This window comes from Lithobates pipiens, unplaced genomic scaffold (genome assembly GCF_037356315.1).
Source record: "Lithobates pipiens isolate NorthernLeopardFrog02 unplaced genomic scaffold, aLitPip1_a1.2 Scaffold_30, whole genome shotgun sequence".
Taxonomy (NCBI): domain Eukaryota; kingdom Metazoa; phylum Chordata; class Amphibia; order Anura; family Ranidae; genus Lithobates; species Lithobates pipiens.
Genome location: NW_027507791.1, coordinates 12,300,484 through 12,324,442, shown reverse-complemented (window position 1 = coordinate 12,324,442; position 23,959 = coordinate 12,300,484). Strand labels below are relative to the sequence as shown.

Here is a 23,959-nt window from a genome sequence, read left to right as displayed (position 1 = left end):
TTCATTCGTTTCTTCTGGGGTTTTTGTTAATTTTTCGGGTCATTTGTTATAATCACAATACGTAAATTAGAATATTCAAAAATCTGAAAATTCTAAAGAAAATTTGAAAGAATAACTATTTAATACAGTAACTATTAAATTATAGGTATTGGAATTTACTTTCAAATTTGGCTGTTAGTGAACGTAATAAACACAAATCTGAAGATACGAATTATCAGAAATAACGAATGCAGCATCTAAACAAATGGAACGGAACAAATTAATATTAAATAATAATAATAAAAAGTTTATTGTTATTATTATTATTTATTATTATTCATTTTTTACATTCCATTTGTTTAGATGTGGCATTCGTTATTTATGATAATTCGTATTCCTTACGTTCACTAACAGCCAAATTTGAAAGGAAATTCCAATACCTATAATTTAATAGTATAATAATTTAATTGTATATATAATTTAATAGTTTGTTATTATGTCAGATTTTCGAATTTTTGAATTTCCGAATCTCCAAATTTTCAAATTTACTAATACCGTATATACTCGAGTATAAGCCGAGATTTTCAGCCTCTTTTTTGAGGCTGAAAGTGCCCCCCTCGGCTTATACTCGAGTCATCGCTGTCTGCCCGCTCGATCAGCGTGTCGAGCAGACAGACAGCGGCCATTCTGATTCAAAAGCCGCGCCTCCGGCTCCGCCTTCGCCTGTGATAGGCGGAACACTGAATTTCCCAGCAGCCTGTGTTCCGCCTATCACGGGCATCCGCTCATCCTCGTACTACGGACGAGGATGATACGACGTCCGTGATAGGCGGAACACAGGCTGCTGGGAAATTCAGTGTTCCGCCTATCACAGGCGAAGGAGGAGGCGCGGCTTTTGAATTTTACAATGGCCGCCGACGAAGAGGGCACGGGACGGAGGCAAGGCAACGCACGGCACGGGACAGGACGGGACGGGACGAAGGCAAGGCACGACACGGGACGGAGGCTCGGGACAAAGGCTCGGGACACAGGTAGGCTGGACACACACACACACACACACACACACACACACACACACACGGATGGAGACACACACACACGGATGGATGGATGGATGGAGACACACACACACACAGGGATGGATGGATGGATACACACACACACAGGGATGGATGGATGGATGGAGACACACACACACAGGGATGGATGGATGGATGGATGGAGACACACACACACAGGGATGGATGGATGGATGGATGGAGACACACACACACAGGGATGGATGGATGGATGGACACACACACACACAGGGATGGATGGACGGACACACAGGGATGGACGGACACACAGGGATGGACGGACACACACACAGGGATGGACAGGCATGTCTCACCCTCGGCTTATACACGAGTCAATAAGTTTGCCAGTTTTTTTGGGGGTAAATTGGGGGCCTCGGCTTATATTCGGGTCGGCCTATACTCGAGTATATACGGTATTCGAATTTACAACTATTTGGAAAGATTCATTAAATGGGTTTTCATTAATTCGGATATCTCCGAATTTGTCAAAATTTGTTAAACGAATTTGGAACTAAACTAATTGCACATGTCTACAGTCTCCACTCTAATTCATTCCAAAGGTGTTCTATAGGGTTGAGGACTCTGTGCAGGCCAGTCAAGTTCCTCCACCCCAAACTCACTCATCCATGTCTTTATGGGCCTTGGGTTGTAAACCTTTTCATGTACCCACTGAAGGGACTTTCCTCAGGTGATACACAGATATGAAGCAAATCCTCCTATATAATTTGTACCTGTTTATCTGCAGTCTTCTCTTCTCTACATCCGTTCAAAGTACAGAATATATAAACGTGCCTGCGCTGTCAGAAAAAGGGGGGCAGAGAGCTGAAGTTACACTCTGCAGAGCTTAGTGAGAAGAGCTCCGAGAGCTGATTGAAGGGAAGGGACACACAACGGAGCTGAGGCTGTCACTCTGCTGGAGGTCCCTCCCCTGTCACCATTTATCTCCCGGTGTCAGGAAAAACTTGTCAGAAGTGATTCATGCTTATAGCAGAGGAAGGAAGCAGCACACAGAAACGATGCTTAGAGGTTGATTTACTAAATAAAAACAGCCTGTGCACTTTGTAAAGTGCAGTTGCTCCAGAGCTTAGTAAATGAGTAGACACTTCACAAAGAACACCCAATCACGTGCCCTTGGGGTGCTATTTAATTTACCGACACAAGCAATGGAGCACAATTCTCCCCATGTGACAACAAAACAGGTGCACAATTCCTCCCGATGACCCCAACAATGGGGCACAATTCTTCCTAATGACACCAGCAATGGAGCCGAATGACACCAACAATGGGGCACAATTTCTGCCAATGACACCAACAATAGGGCACAGTGACACCGTCGATGGGGCGCAAATCAATAGAGCTCAATGATACCAATGAAGGGGCACAATTCCTTCCAGTGACACCAACAATGGGGCCAACGACACCAATGAAAGGGCACAATTCCTCCCAGTGACACCAACAATGGGGCCCAATGACACCAATGATGGGGCACAATTCCTCCCAACCACACCAATGATGGGGCACATTTTCTCTCACGGACACCAAGTGTGGGGCATTGTTTACACCCACTTATACTGGGACATTTTCTACTCCCAATGGCTACAGTCTGGCCCCCCTGAAGTCTGAAGGATGGTAAACTGGCCCTTTGTTTAGAAAGTTTGGAGACCCATGTGAGCAGACTGCAGTTCCTCTTTAAACCCAAGGGGGGGGGGCATAATTCCTGCTGCATGTTTGCACTTCTGAACAAAGAGGGAGTAGTTGGGAGCTGGGGTGGTAAAAATGTGGCTGTGGCCTTTGGGTTTTACTGCCCCTCAACCATTAATGTGAATGAGGACTAACAGAGCTTCCTGGCCAGCTTTAGGGATTGGTTGATTGATTTTCCTTGTATCCTGGTACTGCTTTTTGACAGGTTCTCGTTAACATGACTTTACAATGGAATAAGTGACCTACCTGAACGGCGTGTCCTTCAGCCCCCACCGCAGGGCTAAGCTTGAACTCCTCCATCGGGGCTGGCTCACATGTATTGATCACTTCTGTCATTCTGTAAAGATGAAGAAAAATTAGCAAATTATTTTTCCAAAAAGCCTAAAGAAGACATTCGCTCCACCTTTGTCAACTTTGACAGTAATGGCAGCAATCTGCTACAGTGCTCCACCGCTGCAAATACACCGAGAGATACCTTCCAGGGCTCTCGTCCCACACAGAAAAACCCCATGCATTCTTACATTGTTCAAATTTCTGACTAAATCTAGAAACTTTGTAGATCAGTTAGGCGTGTGCACAGGGTGCGCCGGGTGTGCCTGGACACCCTCTAATCACCCCATGCACATTAGCATTATGCATTAGCATTATGACTCTGTGTGTATACACACACACATTATATATATATATATATATATATATATATATATATATATATATATATATATATATATATATATATATATATATATATATATACACATACATACACACACACACACACATACATAGACACACACACACACACACACACACACACGTGTTTGAGCTTTAAGCTTTTTTAATGCAATAGGCTGCACACACCTCTGGTAGATAAAAAAAAAAAACTGGTTAGAAGTAACCGGTCACTCAATGGCAACAATTGAGAAAGTCTATAACCAGAGCTCAGGGCTGGGATGAGGGGGGGGTAGGAGGGGCAACTGCCCTGGGCACTGTGCCATCATGTGAGCTGGGGGGGGCGCACCACAAGAAGATTGAGGGTGGAAGAGATTTTTGTTGGGAGGTGGAATTTGGGGGACGGCAGGGGGTAAGAATAGTTTTAGGTGGGAAAATTTGGGGGGGGGGGGTGCTAGGACTGGTGATTTGGTGGGAATTTGTGTTGGGAGGGGGGATGGGGAGGAGGATTTGTGCTAGGAGGGACTTGGGGGGGAGGGTTGTGTTAGAAGAGGTCATAGAGTGGAGGGGGTTTGTGCTAGGAGAGTCATTTTTTTGGGTGGGAGGAATTTGTGCCAATAGGGATGATTGGGGGGTATTTGTGCTTGAGCTGGAGAATTGGGGGAGGGGAATGTGTGCTGGAAGGAGGGATTTGGGGGGTAGGTTGTGCTAGAAGTGGTCATATGGTAGAGGGGGAGGGGAATTGGTGCGAAGAGCAGGATTTTTTGGGGGGAGGGGGAATTTGTGCTTATAGGGATGATTGGGGGTATTTGTGCTAGGAAAGGGAAATTGGGGAAGGGCAATGTATGCTAGGAGGAGGGATTTGGGGGGGTGCTAAAAGAGGTCATATGGTAGTGGGGGAGGGGATTTGTGCTAGGAGGGGATTTTTTGGGGGAGGGAGGGGAAATTTGTGCTAAAGGGGGTTATTGGGGGTATTTGTGCTAGGATGGGAGAATTGGGGGAGGGGAATGTGTACTAGGAAGGAAGGATTGGGGGGTGTGCTAGAAGAGGTCATATGGTAGAGGGTGGAGGGGGTTTGTGCTAGGAGGGGAATTTTTTATTTACTTTGAGCTTTTTTCAGCGCGGTCTTTACTAAATTAACTGACAATAATACTAATTTTATTTTAAAAAAAGTTCTGCCCCAAATATATGGACCCTGACCTTTGACACTTACTTGACCCAAACACTAACCTAGATCAAACCTTGATCTAGGTATTTTTTCTTAATTTTTTTTTTATCATTTCCACCCCCATCCCCCCCACCACACATTTTTTTCCCTCTCTGCAAGGAAAGAGAAAGATACCATGCATCTTTCCTCTCCATTCACAGAGAGAAAACCCAGGGGCGGGCTTAACCGTAACTGATCACTGTGGTAGCCAATCGGAGGCTACCACAGTGATCAGGTGACCCTGAATCGGGAGTTCTGGGTGAGAGTATATGGCTCGGGGCTCTGGGTGAGACCCCGGGCTCTGTGCTGGGAGAGTGCTTTGCAGCACGCCCAGCACAAAGCTAGATACGCATATGTGCGGCACCACGGAAAAAACCCAGACCAGTAGGACCCCTTATATGCGTTATGTCGGCGGGAAGGGGTTAAGTACCTAACTGAATGACATTTAGGGGTGTATTGATAAAACATTCACAGTTTTGTAGTCTGAATCTACCTGAACAATCCCACCTGGGAGCTGCCACCTGTCCTTGGCCAATCACAAGCAGCCAATGTACCCCGCAGCTGCACATATGCATGGAGCGTGTATATAGTACATGCAGCGGCGAGGCAGAGAAAGCCTTGGCTGCTTATGATTGGCCAAGGACAACTAAAAATGTAATATATTGCAGCTTAAAAATCATTAGATATGGCGGCTGCATTCATTTTCTTTTTTTTTTGACTTTTTCTCCTCTGTTTTCACCTGGAGGTCTGGCCAGAAACGCACCTTCTGTATTACAGTGCCCCGCTCTGGATTAAGGAGCCCAAGGGGCACTTTTGGATAGCAGCATTGTCTAGGATGGTGTTAGATGTACAAGCAGATTTAGATACACTAACAAACTGAAGCCAAACTCCAGATCACACTTTATAAGCAATTACAACAGTTTTTTTTTCTTCCCCTTCTGGGACAAAGGTTTTATGTAAGCTGATCATTTTAGGCTGGTGTTAAATGGCCTCTGATTGGCTATCACAGTAATGAGTTACTGTGAAGTCTGTCCCCCGTGTTTTCTGTCTCTGTGAATGAACGAGAGATAAAATGTATTTTTCTTTACCCTTGCAGAAATGGGGGGGGGGGGGGGGGGGGAGTGTGTATAGAAAAAAAAATAAAAATACTACTAATTAAAAAATAAATAAATAAATAATACCTACTGTAGATCAAGGTTTGATCTAGATCAGCACCAGGGTTAGTGTTTGGGTCAAAGGTCAGGGTCAGTATTTCCTGGACAGGAATTTTTTTTTAAATTAGTATAAGTGTGGTTTTTTTTTTTTATCCTACCTCAAAAACAGAGCAAAAAAAAAAAAAAAAAAAAAAGCAAAAGGCGCACTATTGTTTTTGGGCTGTGCTCCGGGTACAAACAAAAAACTAACAAACATACTTGTATGTGGTATTGTTGCTATCGGCGGGAGTGGGAGAATATTTTTTGAGTTGTTCTTTGGTGGTAGGTTAGTAGTAGCAATAAATATATAGCTAAATGTAAAAAAAAAAAAAAAAAAAAAAAAAAAAATCAGGAGATATCCATTACCATTTACCACCAAATGAAAGCCCAATTTGTCCTAAAAAAAAAAAAAAAAACCTGGTATATTCCACCTGGATGTACAAAGTAGTTGATGATGATATGTACAGTTTTACTAACACATGTCAAAGTTGCAAAATTGGATTTAGGCATTTAGATTTTTTACCCTTACACGTGAAGGGGTTAACATACCATACGCAGATTCTCTTTAAACACTTGAAGACCACTGCACGCCGATATACGCCGGCGCAATGGCAGCGGGGGGCAAATGGGCGTACCTGTAAGTCCCCTTTAATTGGCGGGGCTAGCGGGCGCTCTCGCGCCCACCTCGTACATTGTGACTGTGCCTGCGGGACCCACAGACTCAATGTCTGCCGGTGTCCCGGCGTTCGTGTCATGAAGCTGCAAAAAACAAACAGTTACCTAGGTACATGACAGCGATCACTGCTCCCTGTCATCGGGAGCAGTGATAGCCGTCATGTCAGTGGTAGCCCATCCCCCCTACAGTTAGAATGACTCCCTAGGACACACTTAACCCCTTGATCGCCCCCTAGCGTTTAACCCCCTTCCCTGCCAGTGTCATTTACACAGTAATCAGTGCATTTTTATAGCACTGATCGCTGTATAAATGCCAATGGTCCCAAAATAGTGTCAAAAGTGTCCGATGTGTCTGCCATAATTTGGCATTCACAATAAAAATTGCAGATCACCACCATTACTAATAAAAAAAAAAAAAAATGATAATAAAAATGACAAAACGATCCCCTATTTTGTAGACACTTTTGCGTAAAACAATCAATATACGCTTATTGCAATTTGTTTTTACCAAAAATATGTAGAAGAATACATATCGGCCTAAACTGAAGAGAAAATTTTTTTTTAATATATTTTTGGGGGATATTTATTATAACAAAAAAGTTTGTTTTTCAAACTTGATAGATTGCATAAACACCAATAGGATCCTCCTTAGACAGACTTTCATCACATTAGGACATCATGTAAACTGGTAAAAAAAGAAAACGTCATTGTGCAGTAATACGGACAAGTACATATATTAGGAGTACAGCAAAAGCCAGAATACTCACAAACAACGCAGTAAAAAGCGCATTTTAATCCAATAAAAACAAACAAGGTTTCCATCCAGTGTGATGGCCGGCTGTCAGCTTGGTGACGTCAAATTTGCCAAGCTCGACAGCCGGCCATCACACTGAATGGCAACCTTGTTTGTTTTTATTGGATTGAAATGTGCTTTTTACTGCATTGTTTGTGAGTAATATAATATAATGTAATATAAGATTTTATTGTATCTTTTCATGTGACAACACTGAAGAAATGACACTTTGCTACAATGTAAAGTAGTGAATGTACAGCTTGTATAACAGTGTAAATTTGCCGTCCCCTCAAAATAGCTCAACACACAGCCATTAATGTCTAAACCGCTGGCAACAAAAGTGAGTACACCCCTAAGTGAAAATGTCCAAATTGGGCCCAAAGTGTCAATATTTTGTGTGGCCACCATTATTTTCCAGCACTGCCTTAACCCTCTTGGACATGGAGTTCACCAGAGCTTCACAGGTTGTCACTGTAGTCCTCTTCCACTCCTCCATGACATCACGGAGCTGGTGGATGCTGGAGACCTTGCGCTCCTCCACCTTCTGTTTGAGGATGTCCCACAGATGCTCAATAGGGTTTAGGTCTGGAGACATGCTTGGCCAACCATCACCTTTACCCTCAGCTTCTTTAGCAAGGCAGTGGTCATCTAGGAGGTGTGTTTGGGGACAATATGTTGGAATACTGCCCTGCAGCCCAGTCTCTGAAGGGAGGGGATCATGCTCTGCTTCAGTATGTCACAGTACATGTTGGCATTCATGGTTCTCTCAATGAACTGTAGCTCCCCAGTGCTGGCAGCACTCATGCAGCCCCAGACCATGACACTCCCACCACCATGCCTGACTGTAGGCAAGATACACTTGTCTTTGTACTCCTCCTCACCTGGTTGCTGCCACACATGCTTGACATCATCTGAATCAAAATACATTTATATTGGTCTCATCAGACCACATGACATGGTTCCAATAACCCAGTATGCCTTGCTAGAAGGCATAAATTGAGATAAAATCTTAGGAACAAAAAACACGGAGGAGAGATGGGTTTGCTTTAAGAGCATATTAAAAATAAGGGCATTAGCCAATGCATCCCATTGGGTAATACATTTTAAAGAGCGAACAAAAGTCCTGGATGGCTTAACTCCAATGTAAAAATGCATATAAAAGCAAAGGAGAAGGCCTTTACAAAATACAAGGTTGAGGGATCATCATCAGCATTCAGACTTTATAAAGAATGCAACAAGAAATATAAGGGTGCAATAAGGAAACACTTAGCCCTTGTACACACGGTCGGACATTCCGATGGACAATGTCCGATAATACTGTGTTATAACCTTTTTAGAGTCCACCTAATATAATCCCCTGTGTCCGCCGCCGGGGGGAGTTGATGGGCCCTCTGGTCTGCGAGTTTTTACCCACATGGGAGTGAGCTGATCTCCTTATTTTATTTTTTTGTAATTCCTTTGGATAACTATTTATGAATATAACTTTTGCTCTATTTTGTTATTAAATGTTTGCTTGTCTTATAGATCATCCTCCTGATGAAGCGGTTACCCACGAAACTTGTCGAGGGATTTATGTATATTCCTCTTCCTTCAAAACACCTTGGGGCAACCCGCTAGTAGTTTGCTAACTGTGGTGTATACTATGTATTATTTTATAGCTTTATTTGTATAAAAAAAACTTTTCCTTTGTTTCTATTAAACTTTATACATTTTTAATTATTCTTCTCTTTTTGACTACTATGTACCGGGATAGTCCAACCAAAACAATATTTCTTGGATGTGGTTGTTACAGGGTCAGCATGAGCAACTGCTCTGGCACCCACATACCAATAAATTTCTCTGCAAGGGTGCAATAAGGATGGCGAAGATAGAACATGAGAAACACATAGCGGAGGAGAGCACAAAAAATCCCAAGAAATTCTTTAACCACTTCAGCCCCAAACCATTTTGCTGGCCAAAGACCAGAGCACTTTTTGCGATTCGGCACTGCGTCGCTTTAACTGACAATTGCGCGGTCGTGCGACGTGGCCCCCAAACAAAATTGACGTCCTTTTTTTCCCCAGAAATAGAGCTTTCTTTTTGTGGTATTTAATCATCCCTGCGGTTTTTATTTTTTACATTATGCTATAATAAATATCCCCAAAAAATATATAAAAAAAATGTTTCCTCAGTTTAGGCCGATACGTATTCTTCTACATATTTTTGGTAAAAAGAACAAAAAAAAAAAACGCAATAAGCATTTATTGATTGGTTTGCACAAAAGTTATAGCGTTTACAAAATAGGGGATAGTTTTATGGTATTTTTATAAAAAAATAAAAAATAAATCTTTTTACTAGTAATGGCAGCGATCAGCGATCAGGGAGCAGAGATCAGTGACACTCACTGTCACTAGGCATAATGGGGAGATACTTGTTTACATTAGCATCTCCCCTCTCTGTAAGGCAATCGATGTCCACGGCGCCTAGAGGCGATTCAGTTCGCATTGTGCGCTATACAAGTCATTAATTCATTCATTCACTGGACCTACAACCCGATTCATGGAGGTTGCGGGTGGCGCGCACGCGATGGCACAGCAGCAAATTTAAAGGGACATACAGGTACGCCCATTTGCCCAGTCGTGCCATTCTGCCGTTATACATCGTTGTGCGCCGGTCGGGAACCGGTTAAGTATATAAACAGTAAAAAAGGGAGAACAGACCATATTGACCCCATAAAGAATGAGGAAGGACATCTGGTTACAAAGGATGGGGAGATGGCGAAGGTATTGAATGCATTTTTCTCCTCAGTCTTCACAAGGGAATCGGGGGGCTTCAGTAACAAAAACTGCAGTGTTTATCCTCATGACACATCACAGGAAGCACCTCCATGGTTAACAGAGGACAGAATTTAAATTAGACTTGGGAAACGTAACATTAATAAATCACCGGGACCAGATGGCTTGCACCCGAGGGTACTTAGGGAACTCAGTCAAGTAATTGCAAGACCATTGTTCCTAATTTTTACTGACAGTCTACTGACTGGAATGGTACCAGCTGATTACAGAAAACCAATGTAGTATCAATATTTAAAAAGGGCCCAAAATACATCCCTGGGAATTACAGACCAGTTAGCCTAACATCAATAGTATGTAAACTCTTGGAGGGGATAAGGGACTATAAACAAGATTTTAGTAATGAGAACGGTATCATTAGCAGTAATCAGCATGGATTCATGAAGAATCGTTCTTGCTAAATCAATCTACTAACCTTTTATGAGGAGGTGAGTTGCCATCTAGATAAAGGAAGGCCCGTAGACGTGGTGTATCTGGATTTTGCAAAAGCATTTAACAGTTTCCCATAAAAGTTTACTGTACAAAATAAGTCTTGTTGGCATGGACCATAGGGTGAGTACATGGATTGAAAACTGGCTACAAGGGCGAGTTCAGAGGGTGGTGATAAATGGGGAGTACTCGGAATGGTCAGGGGTGGGTAGTGGGGTCCCCCAGGGTTCTGTGCTGGGACCAATCCTATTTAATTTGTTCATAAACAACCTGGAGGATGGGGTAAACAGTTCAGTCTCTGTATTTGTAGACAATACTAAACTAAGCAGGGCAATAACTTCTCCGCAGGATGTGGAAACCTTGCAAAAAGATCTGAACAAATTAATTGGGTGGGCAACTACATGGCAAATGAGGTTTAATGTAGAAAAATTTAAAATAAAGCATTTGGGTGGTAAAAATATGAATGCAACTCCAGAGATAAAACAATAATTCGCCCGCTCTACTAGACTCTGGTCCAGCTGCACCTGGAGTATACTGTCCAGGATATTAGTTATGAGGAAAGGTTGCGAGCACTGAACTTATTCTCTCTGGAGAAGAGACGCTTGTGAGGGAATATGATTTCAATATACAGATACCGTACTGGTGGGGTCAACGTACTGGTGACCCTACCCTTCCACAGGCAGTGGTCTCAGTGGGGGACATTTGTAGAAACTATTAAACACCGCAACATACAGGGATATACAATGTAATACACACACATAGGTTGGACTTGGACTTGTGTCTTTTTTCAACTTCACCTACTATGCAACTCTGACCTTAGTCTGCTTGTCTTCAAAAAAACGGTTTGCAGGCTTTCTTGTGCATCATCTTTGAAGAGGCTTCCTTCTGGGACGACAGCCATGCAGACCAATTTGATGCAGTGTGTGGCGTATGGTCTGAGTACTGACAGTCTGACCCCCCACCCCTTCAACCTCTGCAGCAATGCTGGCAGCACTCATACGTCTATTTCCCAAAGACAACCTCTGGATATGACGCTGAGCACGTGCACTCAACTTCTTTGGTCAACCATGGTGAGGTCTGTTCTGAATGGAACCTCTTCTGTTAAACCGCTGTATGGTCTTGGCCGCCGTGCTGCAGCTCAGTTTCAGGGTCTTGGCAATCTTCTTATAGCCTAGGCCATCTTTATGTAGAGCAACAATTCTTTTTATCAGATCCTCAGAGAGTTCTGTGCCATGAGGTGCCATGTTGAACTTCCAGTGACCAGTATGAGAGAGTGAGAGAGATAACACCAAATTTAACACACCTGCTCCCCATTCACACCTGAGATCTTGTAACACTAATGAGTCACATGACACCGGCGAGGGAAAATGGCTAATTGGGTCCAATTTGGACATTTTCACTTAGGGGTGTACTCACTTTTGTTGCCAGCAGTTTAGACATTAATGGCTGCGTGTTGAGTTATTTTGAGGGGACAGCAAATTTACACTGTTATACAAGCTGTACACTCACTACTTTACATTGTAGCAAAGTGTCATTTCTTCAGTGTTGTCACATGAAAAGATAAAATATTTACAAAAATGTCAGGGGTGTACTCACTTTTCTGAGATACTGTATATATATATATATATATATATATATTATATATATATGTGTATATAGATTTTATATATATATATATATATATATATATATATATATAAAAAATCTATATACACACACACATATACATATACACACACACACACACACACTAATAAATTCCCTTTAATGTTGCTGACTCCTTTTTCCATCTACGCTGCTTTGAACCTCCCAACTGATAAATTTAATCAAGCTGGTAAAACCTTTTCTAATTAAATCCATGGCCGTGCTCAGTCCTAGTTCATTTTCCACGGTTATAAAAGCCGTTCGGCGGAGCTCTCCTGTACGGCGGTGGTGCTGCTCACCCTCCTCCGGATTATTTTAGAATGTATATAGGTCAAGGCACCAGATCTACAGCCCGCAAGTAAAGCGGTGCCACGGCCTGGTGCTCGTGACACCGTATCATTTCATTGCTCATCGAATAACTAATTTAGAATCTGTCTCAGCCAATTAGCCTACATCTGGGATTATTTACGTTTTTAGAAAAACTTTGCGGCAGAACAGCTGATCATCTGTTCGCTCGCGGCGCCAGATGTATGTCTAAAATAAACTGCTCGCTGCAGACAAATATACATCCAACTGTCAGTTAAAAAGGAGAAAAAAAATGGAAATTAAGTGCATTTTAAATGTATAATCCAGGCAGGTATGAAAGGTATGGCGCCCACTGCTTTCCTTGTCTCAATCGCTCAGTCCCAGTGCTTTCCTTGTCTCAATCGCTCAGTCCCAGTGCTTTCCTTGTCTCAATCGCTCAGTCCCAGTGCTTTCCTTGTCTCAATCGCTCAGTCCCAGTGCTTTGCTTGTCTCAGTCGCTCAGTCCCAGTGCTTTCCTTGTCTCAGTCGCTCAGTCCCAGTGCTTTCCTCGTCTCAGTCGCTCTGTCCCAGTGCTTTCCTCGTCTCAGTCGCTCTGTCCCAGTGCTTTGCTCGTCTCAGTTGCTCGGTTCCAGTGCTTTCCTTGTCTCAGTCGCTCGGTCCCAGTGCTTTCCTTGTCTCAGTCGCTCGGTCCCAGTGCTTTCCTTGTCTCAATCGCTCGGTCCCAGTGCTTTCCTTGTCTCAGTCGCTCAGTCCCAGTGCTTTCCTTGTCTCAATCGCTCGGTCCCAGTGCTTTCCTTGTCTCAATCGCTCGGTCCCAGTGCTTTCCTTGTCTCAATCGCTCTGTCCCAGTGCTTTCCTTGTCTCAGTCGCTCAGTCCCAGTGCTTTCCTTGTCTCAGTCGCTCGGTCCCAGTGCTTTCCTTGTCTCAGTCGCTCGGTCCCAGTGCTTTCCTTGTCTCAGTCGCTCGGTCCCAGTGCTTTCCTTGTCTCAGTCGCTCAGTCCCAGTGCTTTCCTTGTCTCAGTCGCTCGGTCCCAGTGCTTTCCTTGTCTCAGTCGCTCGGTCCCAGTGCTTTCCTTGTCTCAGTCGCTCGGTCCCAGTGCTTTCCTTGTCTCAGTCGCTCGGTCCCAGTGCTTTCCTTGTCTCAGTCGCTCGGTCCCAGTGCTTTCCTTGTCTCAGTCGCTCGGTCCCAGTGCTTTCCTTGTCTCAGTCGCTCGGTCCCAGTGCTTTCCTTGTCTCAGTCCCCCCCCCCCCCAAAGTCTTAAGAACAATAACTTGGCCCTTTGTTTGGAAAGTTTGAAGACCCCTGGTCTAACCTGACACCAAGCGTATGTAAACACCCTCCAAACTCTCAAATCCTTTCAGGAGGAAGGATTAAAGCAACACTAAATGTTCTCCTTCTGCAGAAATACTCCATACACATCCACTACTTTTTGGCCTTGTCATTTCTAATGCCGCGTACACACAACCGGACTTTCCGGCAGAAAAGGTCCAGTCTTCCCGATGGACATTCGACGGAGTTCTGATGGACTTCCAAACAAATGGACTTGGCCACACATGAACGGACTAAAGTCTGTTGGAAAGTCCGTTCGTTTTGAATGTGATGACGTAAGACGGGAATAAAAAATTAAGTTCAATAGCCAATAGCTTCCCTTGCGTCGTATTTGGTCCGTTGGACCAGCACACAGATGAACGGTTTTTCCGATAGGTATTGAGTCCATCAGACAGAAACATGTTCTATTTCCAGGTCTGTCGGATTTTTTAAAGAAAAACGGTCGGATTATCCCACACACAATCGGAATATCTGATGGACCGATTCCATCGGACCTAGTCTGCCGGAAAGCCCAGTCGTGTGTACGCGGCATTACTGTGTCTTTCTGTCTCCTTGTAACATCCTCCTGGAACTCCTCAACCTTTTCTCTTCCCCCTCTCTTCCATATGTCATCTTCACTCCTCTAGGCACACTTCTAATCCCATAGTCCACAAGCAAGAAAGGGTGGCTACATTCCCACATACATTGGGACCATGCAGAATGAAATTAGCCACCCTCTAACAGGAAATTGTGATTTTATTTTTATTTTTTGTGTGTGTGTGTTTTCTCCATAAACCAGAGTTTAGTGTCACTTTAACCTGGCCTATAGCTATTGTATTTCCTAAAATTACCCAAAGACGATGAACTAAACACTCATTCTCAGCCAATCTGAACGGAGCGATTTATGCAAAGGTGTGAAAGATCTGTTGGTGCTTGGATAAGACAGAATACAAAAAATGTGTTAGAGCAGGGGAAGGCTAGAACCCCTGCCAGATTTTGTTGATGTCCTTGTTACAGATCTGCCCTCACTTCCTGTTCGTTGTCAGGATTACAGGAACTGAGGGTAAATCTTTGTAATGGAGTCATAGATAGCAGTAAAGGCTCATTTAAACTTGCTTCGACTTCGACATACATTAAATTGCATATCGCTTCAATATGCTTTTTTGATGTGTCAGCTTTGGTTATTTTTTTTTTTTAAGCTTTAATGAAACTTGGCAAATGCTCAAATTCAGTAGTACTCCCACTCAGCAGATCCGCAGCTCATTAGTACCGCTGTTCAACAAATCCCCTGCTCATTGGTGCTCTTGTTCAGCAGATCCTTAACTTATTACTACCTTCAATCAGCAGATCCCCTGCTCAGTAGTACAACCTGCTCTACTGATTCCCTGTGCTCAGTAGTAACCCTGAGCTCTGTTGATCCCCAGCTCAGTAGTAGTGTAACGAAACGTCCCGCACTCCGCTTGAGTGCTTTCGTCATATACCACTTCCTTCCAGTCTGAATATAGCTATCAGATATTCCAACCGCTAACAACCACAAAACAAGACAATACTCATTTGGTCGCTGAACAGGGACTGTTTATTGAAAAAAAAAAAGTTACACAGGTAATACTCTGGACAACCCCCCCCCCCCCCCCCCCCCCAAACACATCCCATAATATCCAAGGCAGACAGGCACAATAGCACATTGGTATACAGCCACACTACAAACTACTCAGCAAAGAGTACACAACAGAATGAGGCAATATACTAAATTATATATATATATATATATATACACACACACACACATATACACACACACACACACACACACACACACACACACACAACATTCCAGTGTGGCTGTACAGGACTGGATTTCTCGGTTACCATGTGCCCCTATTAGAGACACAGAGTGACTTAGACATAGGAGGTGCATCCCACCCCAAGGGATTCTGGGTTCCACGGGCCCCCCCCCCCCCCTGCCCAAAGTGACTGTCACAAGTAGCCCCCAGCTCTGCTGATCCCATGCTCAGTAGTAGTTCCCAGCTCTGCTGATCCCCCACTCAGTAGTAAGCCCCAGCTTTGCTGATCCCCCGCTCAGTAGTAAGCCCCAGCTCTGCTGATCCCCCGCTCAGTAGTAAGCCCCAGCTCTGCCGATCCCCCGCTCAGTAGTAAGCCCCAGCTCTGCAGATCCCCCGCTCAGTAGTAAGCCCCAGCTCTGCCGATCCCCCGCTCAGTAGTAAGCCCCAGCTCTGCTGATCCCCCGCTCAGTAGTAATTCCCAGCTCTGCCGATCCCCCGCTCAGTAGTAATTCCCAGCTCTGCCGATCCCCCGCTCAGTAGTAAGCCCCAGCTCTGCCGATCCCCCGCTCAGTAGTAAGCCCCAGCTCTGCTGATCCCCCGCTCAGTAGTAATTCCCAGCTCTGCCGATCCCCCGCTCAGTAGTAATTCCCAGCTCTGCCGATCCCCCGCTCAGTAGTAAGCCCCAGCTCTGCCGATCCCCCGCTCAGTAGTAAGCCCCATCTCTGCCGATCCCCCGCTCAGTAGTAAGCCCCAGCTCTGCCGATCCCCCGCTCAGTAGTAAGCCCCAGCTCTGCCAATCCCCCGCTCAGTAGTAAGCCCCAGCTCTGCCGATCCCCCGCTCAGTAGTAAGCCCCAGCTCTGCTGATCCCCCGCTCAGTAGTAATTCCCAGCTCTGCTGATCCCCCGCTCAGTAGTAATTCCCAGCTCTGCTGATCCCCCGCTCAGTAGTAATTCCCAGCTCTGCTGATCCCCCGCTCAGTAGTAATTCCCAGCTCTGCTGATCCCCCGCTCAGTAGTAATTCCCAGCTCTGCTGATCCCCCGCTCAGTAGTAATTCCCAGCTCTGCTGATCCCCCGCTCAGTAGTAATTCCCAGCTCTGCTGATCCCCCGCTCAGTAGTAAGCCCCAGCTCTGCCGATCCCCCGCTCAGTAGTAAGCCCCAGCTCTGCTGATCCCCCGCTCAGTAGTAAGCCCCAGCTCTGCTGATCCCCCGCTCAGTAGTAAGCCCCAGCTCTGCTGATCCCCCGCTCAGTAGTAAGCCCCAGCTCTGCTGATCCTCCACTCAGTAGTAAGCCCCAGCTCTGCTGATCCTCCACTCAGTAGTAAGCCCCAGCTCTGCTGATCCTCCACTCAGTAGTAAGCCCCAGCTCTGCTGATCCTCTGCTTTGCTGTTCCTCCTCTCTCTGGTCCCAGCTCACCTCCCGCAATATTGCTCCACATGTGACATTGCTAGTTTCTCCTGCTTATGGTCCCCCGCCTCGGCTGATCCTCTGCGGCTCAGTCCTCTCTGTCTGGTCCTCGCTCACTTTCCACTAACACGTTTCCATTTTGCACACCATGTGTGCCATCTGCCAGTTGCTCTGCTCCAGTGTGGACCCTGCCTACCTTCCTGCTGCTCCTCACTGCACACCAGATGTGACATCTACACCAGACACTCCCAGAATATATACACATGAACCTGAAGTGACAGTCTTTCTGCTTCGCTTGTTGGTTTCCCAGTGCATCTTGGGGTATCTCATACCTGCAATACCTCCAAAACAAAAAGGTAAAGTTTATAAATAATAAAGAATAAAAGCCTCTCAAGAGGTGCAGGTGCTTTTAGCGAGTGTTGTCCTAGCCTTCTATGGAGGCTTTGGGGACACTTTGCAGAACCACTACATGGGGTATCATTTTTGAAGCGAAGCAAACACAACGTGTGAACTGGACTATAAGTTTGCCATTTTATTTAGTAAAAGGGGCTTTGATTGTCATTCAAAGTACTTTAACAAACCGTGTCCACGGTTGCATTTTGAAGTGTAAACGAGCCCTAAAAGTCCCAAAAAGAATTCAAAACCTTCCCCTTTCTTTTCAGTGCTAGATAGTTTTTGGATTGGCATACAACCTCCATTCTTAAAAAATAAAAATAAAAAAAAATTGCAGCTAACCCATCTCGTTTTTAACAAGCAAAACGGGAAGTATTAATAATGACCGACCTCAGATTACCTAGAAAAAGTTTCATGTCACAAACTGCGCTTAGCATCCCCTCGGTCAATGAAAGAATCAATTTTCCTGGAGAGCGTAAGCGGAACACACCGCCGCTTAATCCAGCTCAGCCTTTCCCCGCCACAGGCATCCATTCCGACCTGGAGAATGGATCTTTCTTGACGGTGTGTCCTCAACATCAACAGCAAGACGCAATAATCCAACAATTTATATTTAAATAGGAGTAGTAGAATTACGCACTGTGCTAGCCATCGATAAATGCAACATTTAGAGCTTAAAGAGGAAGTAAAGGCAACATTTTTTTTTTTTTTTTTTTACCGCAACCTGTAAGGCAAAGGCATAATGAGCTAGTAGGCATAGCCTACTAGCTCATTATGAATAACCTACCTGAGAACGAAGCCCCCGAAGCGGGCCTCCGTCTTCATGTCTGCTGCTGCCATAGATCCCGGAGCGACTTCCGGGTCTCGCGGCTCCGGCGCTGTGATTCGCCGGAGCCGCGATGACGTCACTCCCACGCATGCACACGGGAGCTGACACTCGCGGCATATCGCCGCGATCTGCGGCCTGTCCAGTGCGCCTGCCGTATAGGTTTAGGAGATATTTCTTGGACCTACAGGTAAGCCTTAACCACTTGCTTACTGGGCACTTAAACACCCTTCCTGCCCAGACCAATTTTCAGCTTTCGGTGCTCTCACACTTTGAATGACAATTACTCTGTCGTGCAACACTGTACCCAAATTAATTTTTTGTCCTTTTTTTCCCACAAATAGAGCTTTCTTTTGGTGGTATTTGATCACCTCTGGGGTTTTTATTTTTTGCGCTATAAATGAAAAAAGACCGAAAATTTGGAAAAAAAAAACACATTCTTTGTTTCTGTGACAAAATTATGCAAATTATAAATGTTTCTTCATAAATTTTGGCCACAATTTATACTGCTACATATTATTGGTAAAAATAACCCAAATTAGTGGATATTATTTGGTCTTTGTGAAATTTAGAGAGTCTACAAGCTGTGGTGCGAATCGCACAAAATCGATCACATCTGATGTACTGGTGGCCTATCTCATTTCTTGCTACCCGAACAAGTCAGCAAAGTACAAATACCCCCCAAATGACCCCTTTTTGGAAAATAGACATTTCAAGGTATTTAGTAAGAGGCATACTGGAGCACCAGGATAATGACACGTGACACTGATGACAGATGGCACTGATGACACTTATACATGGCACTGATGTCAGATGGCACTAATACATGTTACTGATGTCAGATGGCACTAATACATGTTACTGATGACACGTGGCACTAATATGTGGCACTGATGACAGATGGCACTAATACGTGGCATCGATGACAGATGGCACTGATAAGTGGCATTGATGACACGTGACATAGATAGCACGTGACACTGACAGGTGGCACTGATGACTAATGGCACTGCTACGTGGCACTGATGACAGATGGAACCAATATGTGGCACTGATGACACATGGCACTGATGACAGATGGCACTGACGACAGGTGGCACTGACGACAGATGGCACTGACGACAGGTGGCACTGACGACAGGTGGCACTGACGACAGGTGGCACTGACGACAGGTGGCACTGGGGACAGATAGCACTGGGGAGGATGGCACTTTTTTTACTGTTTTTTTTTTTTTTTTTTTTTTTTTTTTTTTTACTTACGGCCGCTGCAGCCGTTCATCTGTCCCTTCTCACATGCTGTCTGTGTGAGGAGGGAGAGCGGCGCTGAGAGATGATCTCATATGTTCACATATGAGATCATCTCTCATTGGATAGGCCGATCACGCTGTAAATGGCCGCTGTGATTGGCCGTTTACAGCGATCTGTGATACGGCGAGGGACACGGCCAGCACAGAACTTCCGATGCACGCTCGCGGGAGCGCGCATTGCGGAAGTAAACAGGAGGCCATCCAGGGACGGCCTCCCGGGAGTTAGCATCCGCTCTGTAGCCGTCATTCGGCTGTAGGGCGGGCGCGAAGCGGTTAATCTAGGCTTACCTGTAGGTCAAAGTTGGTTGTAAGGGTTTACAACAACTTTAAAGCGCTATTAAATCCCAAAGCAAGCATTATATTGCAGGTCACTAAATCTTAGCCCACGTACACACGGTCGGAGATTTTGGCAACCAAATCCGTCGGATTTTGCCCGTCGGATTTAGTCCGACGGATTGTGTCCAAAACTGTTGCATACACACGGTCGGGCCAAGTTGGCGAAAAATCCGATCTTTCAGAACGTGATGACGTAATTTCGTTACGATGGCACTACATTCAGGCTAGTAGCCAATAGCTTTGATGTAGGAATTTGATCTGAGCATGCATGGCACTTGGTCCGATCAAAATGCTCTACACATGATCGGATCAGGTCCGTCCGGCCCAGTTGGTTGGGAAATATTTCCAACATGTTGGAAAATTGGGTCGGACGGAGATTCAGACGGAATGAGTCCGATGCATACCACACACAGTCGGATTATCTGATGACGCGGTCCGATAGGACACATTCCGACACATTCTCCGACCGTGTGTACAAGGGCTTAGATGTGATGGCTGCATTCCTTTTTCTTTTTTAGGCTTTCTCCTTGTGATCCAGCCAGTAAGTCTGTTTTTCAAAAGAACAAGCTCTCTTGCAGATGTAAGTTTTTTTAATGTTGAGACAAACCATATACCACTGACAGGGGAGCTTCCAAAAAAGGGAAAAAAACTTGTTTGCTGCAGCTGATTATAAAGTGTGGTCCGGAGTTTCTCTTCAGTTTATTAATGTCCAGGGGAGGCCCGTCTCTATTAAGGGCGCATGGGTGGTGGCCCCCCGTCCATCGCCGCCTCCCCTATCCATGCGTCTACCCCCTCCCCCCATCGCCGCCTCCCCTATCCATGTGTCCGCCCCCCCGTCCATCGCCGCCTCCCCTATCCATGTGTCCGCCCCTCCGTCCATCGCCGCCTCCCCTATCCATGCGTCTGCCCCCCCCCCACCTCCATAGCCGCCTTCCCTATCCATGCGTCCGGCCCCTTTCAGGACACCGGCACATGGATTCCAATGCGGGAGTTGTTTTTTTGAAGCACCGATTAGAGCCAGATGCTCTAATAGGCTTCAATATAGGGTGGGCTCGGGTCGCAGAGAGTGCGCTCCCATCCCACCCAGGTATGTTACAACAGTGAATCAATATTTGTTGTTGTAATGCTGATCTTCCTCCCAGCCAATCAGGAAGAGGGTTTAGACACCGGTCACCCAATTGGATGAAAGGATGGGCGATCCTATTCAACGCCTAGGAAGAGGAGGCTGGAGCCGCACGACGGAAGCCACTGTGATGCAGAGAGAACACAGGAGCCGCTGCCCGCAACTCGCCACCCGTAGGAGCCGGAAACCCGCCCATAAGATCCAGCAACCCACCACCTGTAGGAGCCCACAATCTACCGCCTATAGGAACTCTCAACCCGCCCTAGGAGCCCACAATCTGGCCCCCGTAGGAGCCCGCAACCTACCCATAGGAGCCCACAAACCGGGCCGCCGCCCGTAAGAGCAGCCCGCCTGCAACCAATGGGGTAGGTGCCAGCCGCTCATGCCTATACCTAGCTACTTCCCACCCAAGGTACATAAAAGGATGTCCTTGACTTTGAGCGGATATATCTGAATGATGGGTGCAGCTACAGGCATCATTCAGATATTGTCTTTTTCAGCCGGCGATTAAATACACCATAAGAATGGTCATAGCGGCTGTTCTACTGCTTGATCGTTCTTACAGGCGGCAAGAGGGGACACCCCCTCCTCCTACCCGCTGCTGCTTCTACCGACTCACCATTTCCATCGGTGAGTCGGAGAACGGATCCGCCGGCCCCGGATGTTTACCATAGAGATTTCTGGCAGACCAGATGGTCGGAGTCTCTATGATCACTCGGAGGCTGGGCGCAATGTTGACGTCACGCCCGGTATCTGCATTCAAACAAATGGTGCCGCCTTCGGCTAGGATCATTTTTTTGGGGGGATTTCCCAGCCTAGAGGTCTTATTGACCCCCATCTCACTGAAAAGAGATCCGATCATGGCATATTCCTATTACAAGGGATGTTTACATCCCTTGTATTAGGAATAAAAGTGATCAATTATTTTTTTTTTTTTTTAAAGTGTCAAACTAAAAAAAGAAAAGTAAAATTAGCAATAAAAAATAAAGCGCCCCCTGACCCCATGAGCTCACATGCAGAAGCGAACGCATACGTAAGTCCCGCCCACATATTCAAACCACACATGTGAGGTATCGCTGCGAACGTTAGAGCGAGAGCAATAATTCTAGCCCTAGATCTCCTCTGTAACTCAAAACGTGTAACCAGTAAAAAAATTTTAATCGTCATTTGGGGATTTTTAAGTACCGAAGTTTGGCGCCATTCCAAGAGCGTGTTAGGTATCTAATTACTCGGCATAACTTCATATTTCACATTATGCAAACAAATTGGGCTAACTTATTTTTTTTTATTAAACGTGCAAAAAAAAAAAAATGATGAATTTTACATGTAGGAAAGAAATGTCAGAATTGGCCCGGATGGCAAGTGGCTAAAGAATACAGAACCAAGTATCATTGCTGGTGCCAAGTAGTTTTTATGGAGTTTTCTAAAGAAAGACCATAAAATAGGCACCCTGCAGCCAGCAACAATAGACCCCCCCCCCCTAGAAAGAATAGTCTCCCTCAGCAACAATAGACCCCGTCTGCAACAATAGACACTCAGCAACAATAGACCCCATCAGCAAAAATAGACCCCCACAGCAACAATAGACCCCCCAGCAACAATATATCTCTTCTGCAACAATAGATCCACCCCAAGACCTCTAAACTCCTACAGCAACAACAGACCCCCCCTTCCCCCGGTAACTATAGATTCACCACCAACACTAAATTTTCCCAGCAACAATAGATTCCTCCCCAAGAAAAATGCCCCCAGTAACAATAGATCTCTCCCAGGAACAATAGATCTCTCAGTACCCAACATCAATAGACTCTCCAGCATCCAGCAACAATAATCAATAGACCTCTACAGCAAAGATTGATCCCCACGGCAACAATAGAGCTTCCAGCAGCCAGAATCAATAGCGCTCCAGCACCCCTCCATTGATGCCCCCCAACATCCCTTGGCATAATATACATTCAGTGCTGGAGGTACCAGGACTGTGTTCCTGCTGTAAAATAGACCTCTATTTATCTCTCTATGTATCTATTAATTTATCTATCTATCCATTTATCTATCTATCCATTTATCTATCTATCCATTTATCTATCTATCCATCTATCTCTTTTTTCTCAGAGAATAGGTTCAGGAACTCCCCCCATCTGAGTCCCCCCCCCCCTTGTCTCTGCCCCCTACCCACCTCCAAGCACCGTCCCTTGATTCCACCTACTACCCACCTTCTACTACTGCCCCAAGTATCATTTGCTAAATAATTTGTATGGAATTTGTTCTTGTCTAATAACAAAAAAATGCTGTAAAAATAGATGCACTGGAGCCAGCAACAATAGACCCCACCCCAGTAATAATAGATCCTCCCAAGCGACAATAGATTCCCTCCCACCAATAATAGACCCCACCCCAAAACAATAGGTCCTCCCAAGCAACAAAAATTCCCCTCCCAGCAACAATAGATCTGCCATACAACAATAGACTCCCCCCTCAACAATAAACTCCCCCAGCAACAATGGTCCCATCCCAGTAACAATAGTTCCCCCCAGCAACAATAGTTCTCCAAATAACAATAGACCCCTCCCCCCCCCCCACACAGAAACAATGGACAATCCAACAACAAAATACCACCCTCAGCAACAAAAGATCCACCCCACCAACATTAGACCCCACCCCCCAGCAGCATCAACAGATCTCCCAGCAATCAGCAACAATAGACCTCTCCTTCAACAACCGATCCCCCACTAGCAATAATAGACCCTCACACAAAAAACAAATCCCCACCAGTGACCATAAATCCCCCAGCAGACAGCATTAATAGATGTGCCGGAACTGTGTTCCCCCACGTTCCCGCTGAAAAAATACCTGTATCTATCCATCTATAAGTCTGGTCTATATAGCTATTTATTTTATCAAGTCTTTTTTGGCTTATTTCTTTACCAGTGGTCTCTCTGCTGAGGTCTAACACGCCCACTGCTG

General features: G+C 45.3%; 1 protein-coding gene across 3 annotated transcripts in view; it reads right to left on the bottom strand.

The window, feature by feature from the left end:
* The window catches only part of LBHD2 (LBH domain containing 2), a 117,279-nt gene that overhangs the window by 45,924 nt on the left and 47,396 nt on the right, over nucleotides 1-23,959 (bottom strand). For 2 of the 3 annotated variants that reach the window (XM_077463716.1, XM_077463714.1), the window contains exon 2: nucleotides 3,006-3,096. In XM_077463716.1, coding sequence (XP_077319842.1) covers nucleotides 3,006-3,095 — 90 coding nt within the window. In that variant the 5' untranslated portion in view covers nucleotide 3,096. Of the gene's footprint in view, nucleotides 1-3,005; nucleotides 3,097-6,197; nucleotides 6,218-23,959 lie in introns of those variants that run through there. The other variant, XM_077463715.1, reaches the window with a different exon arrangement.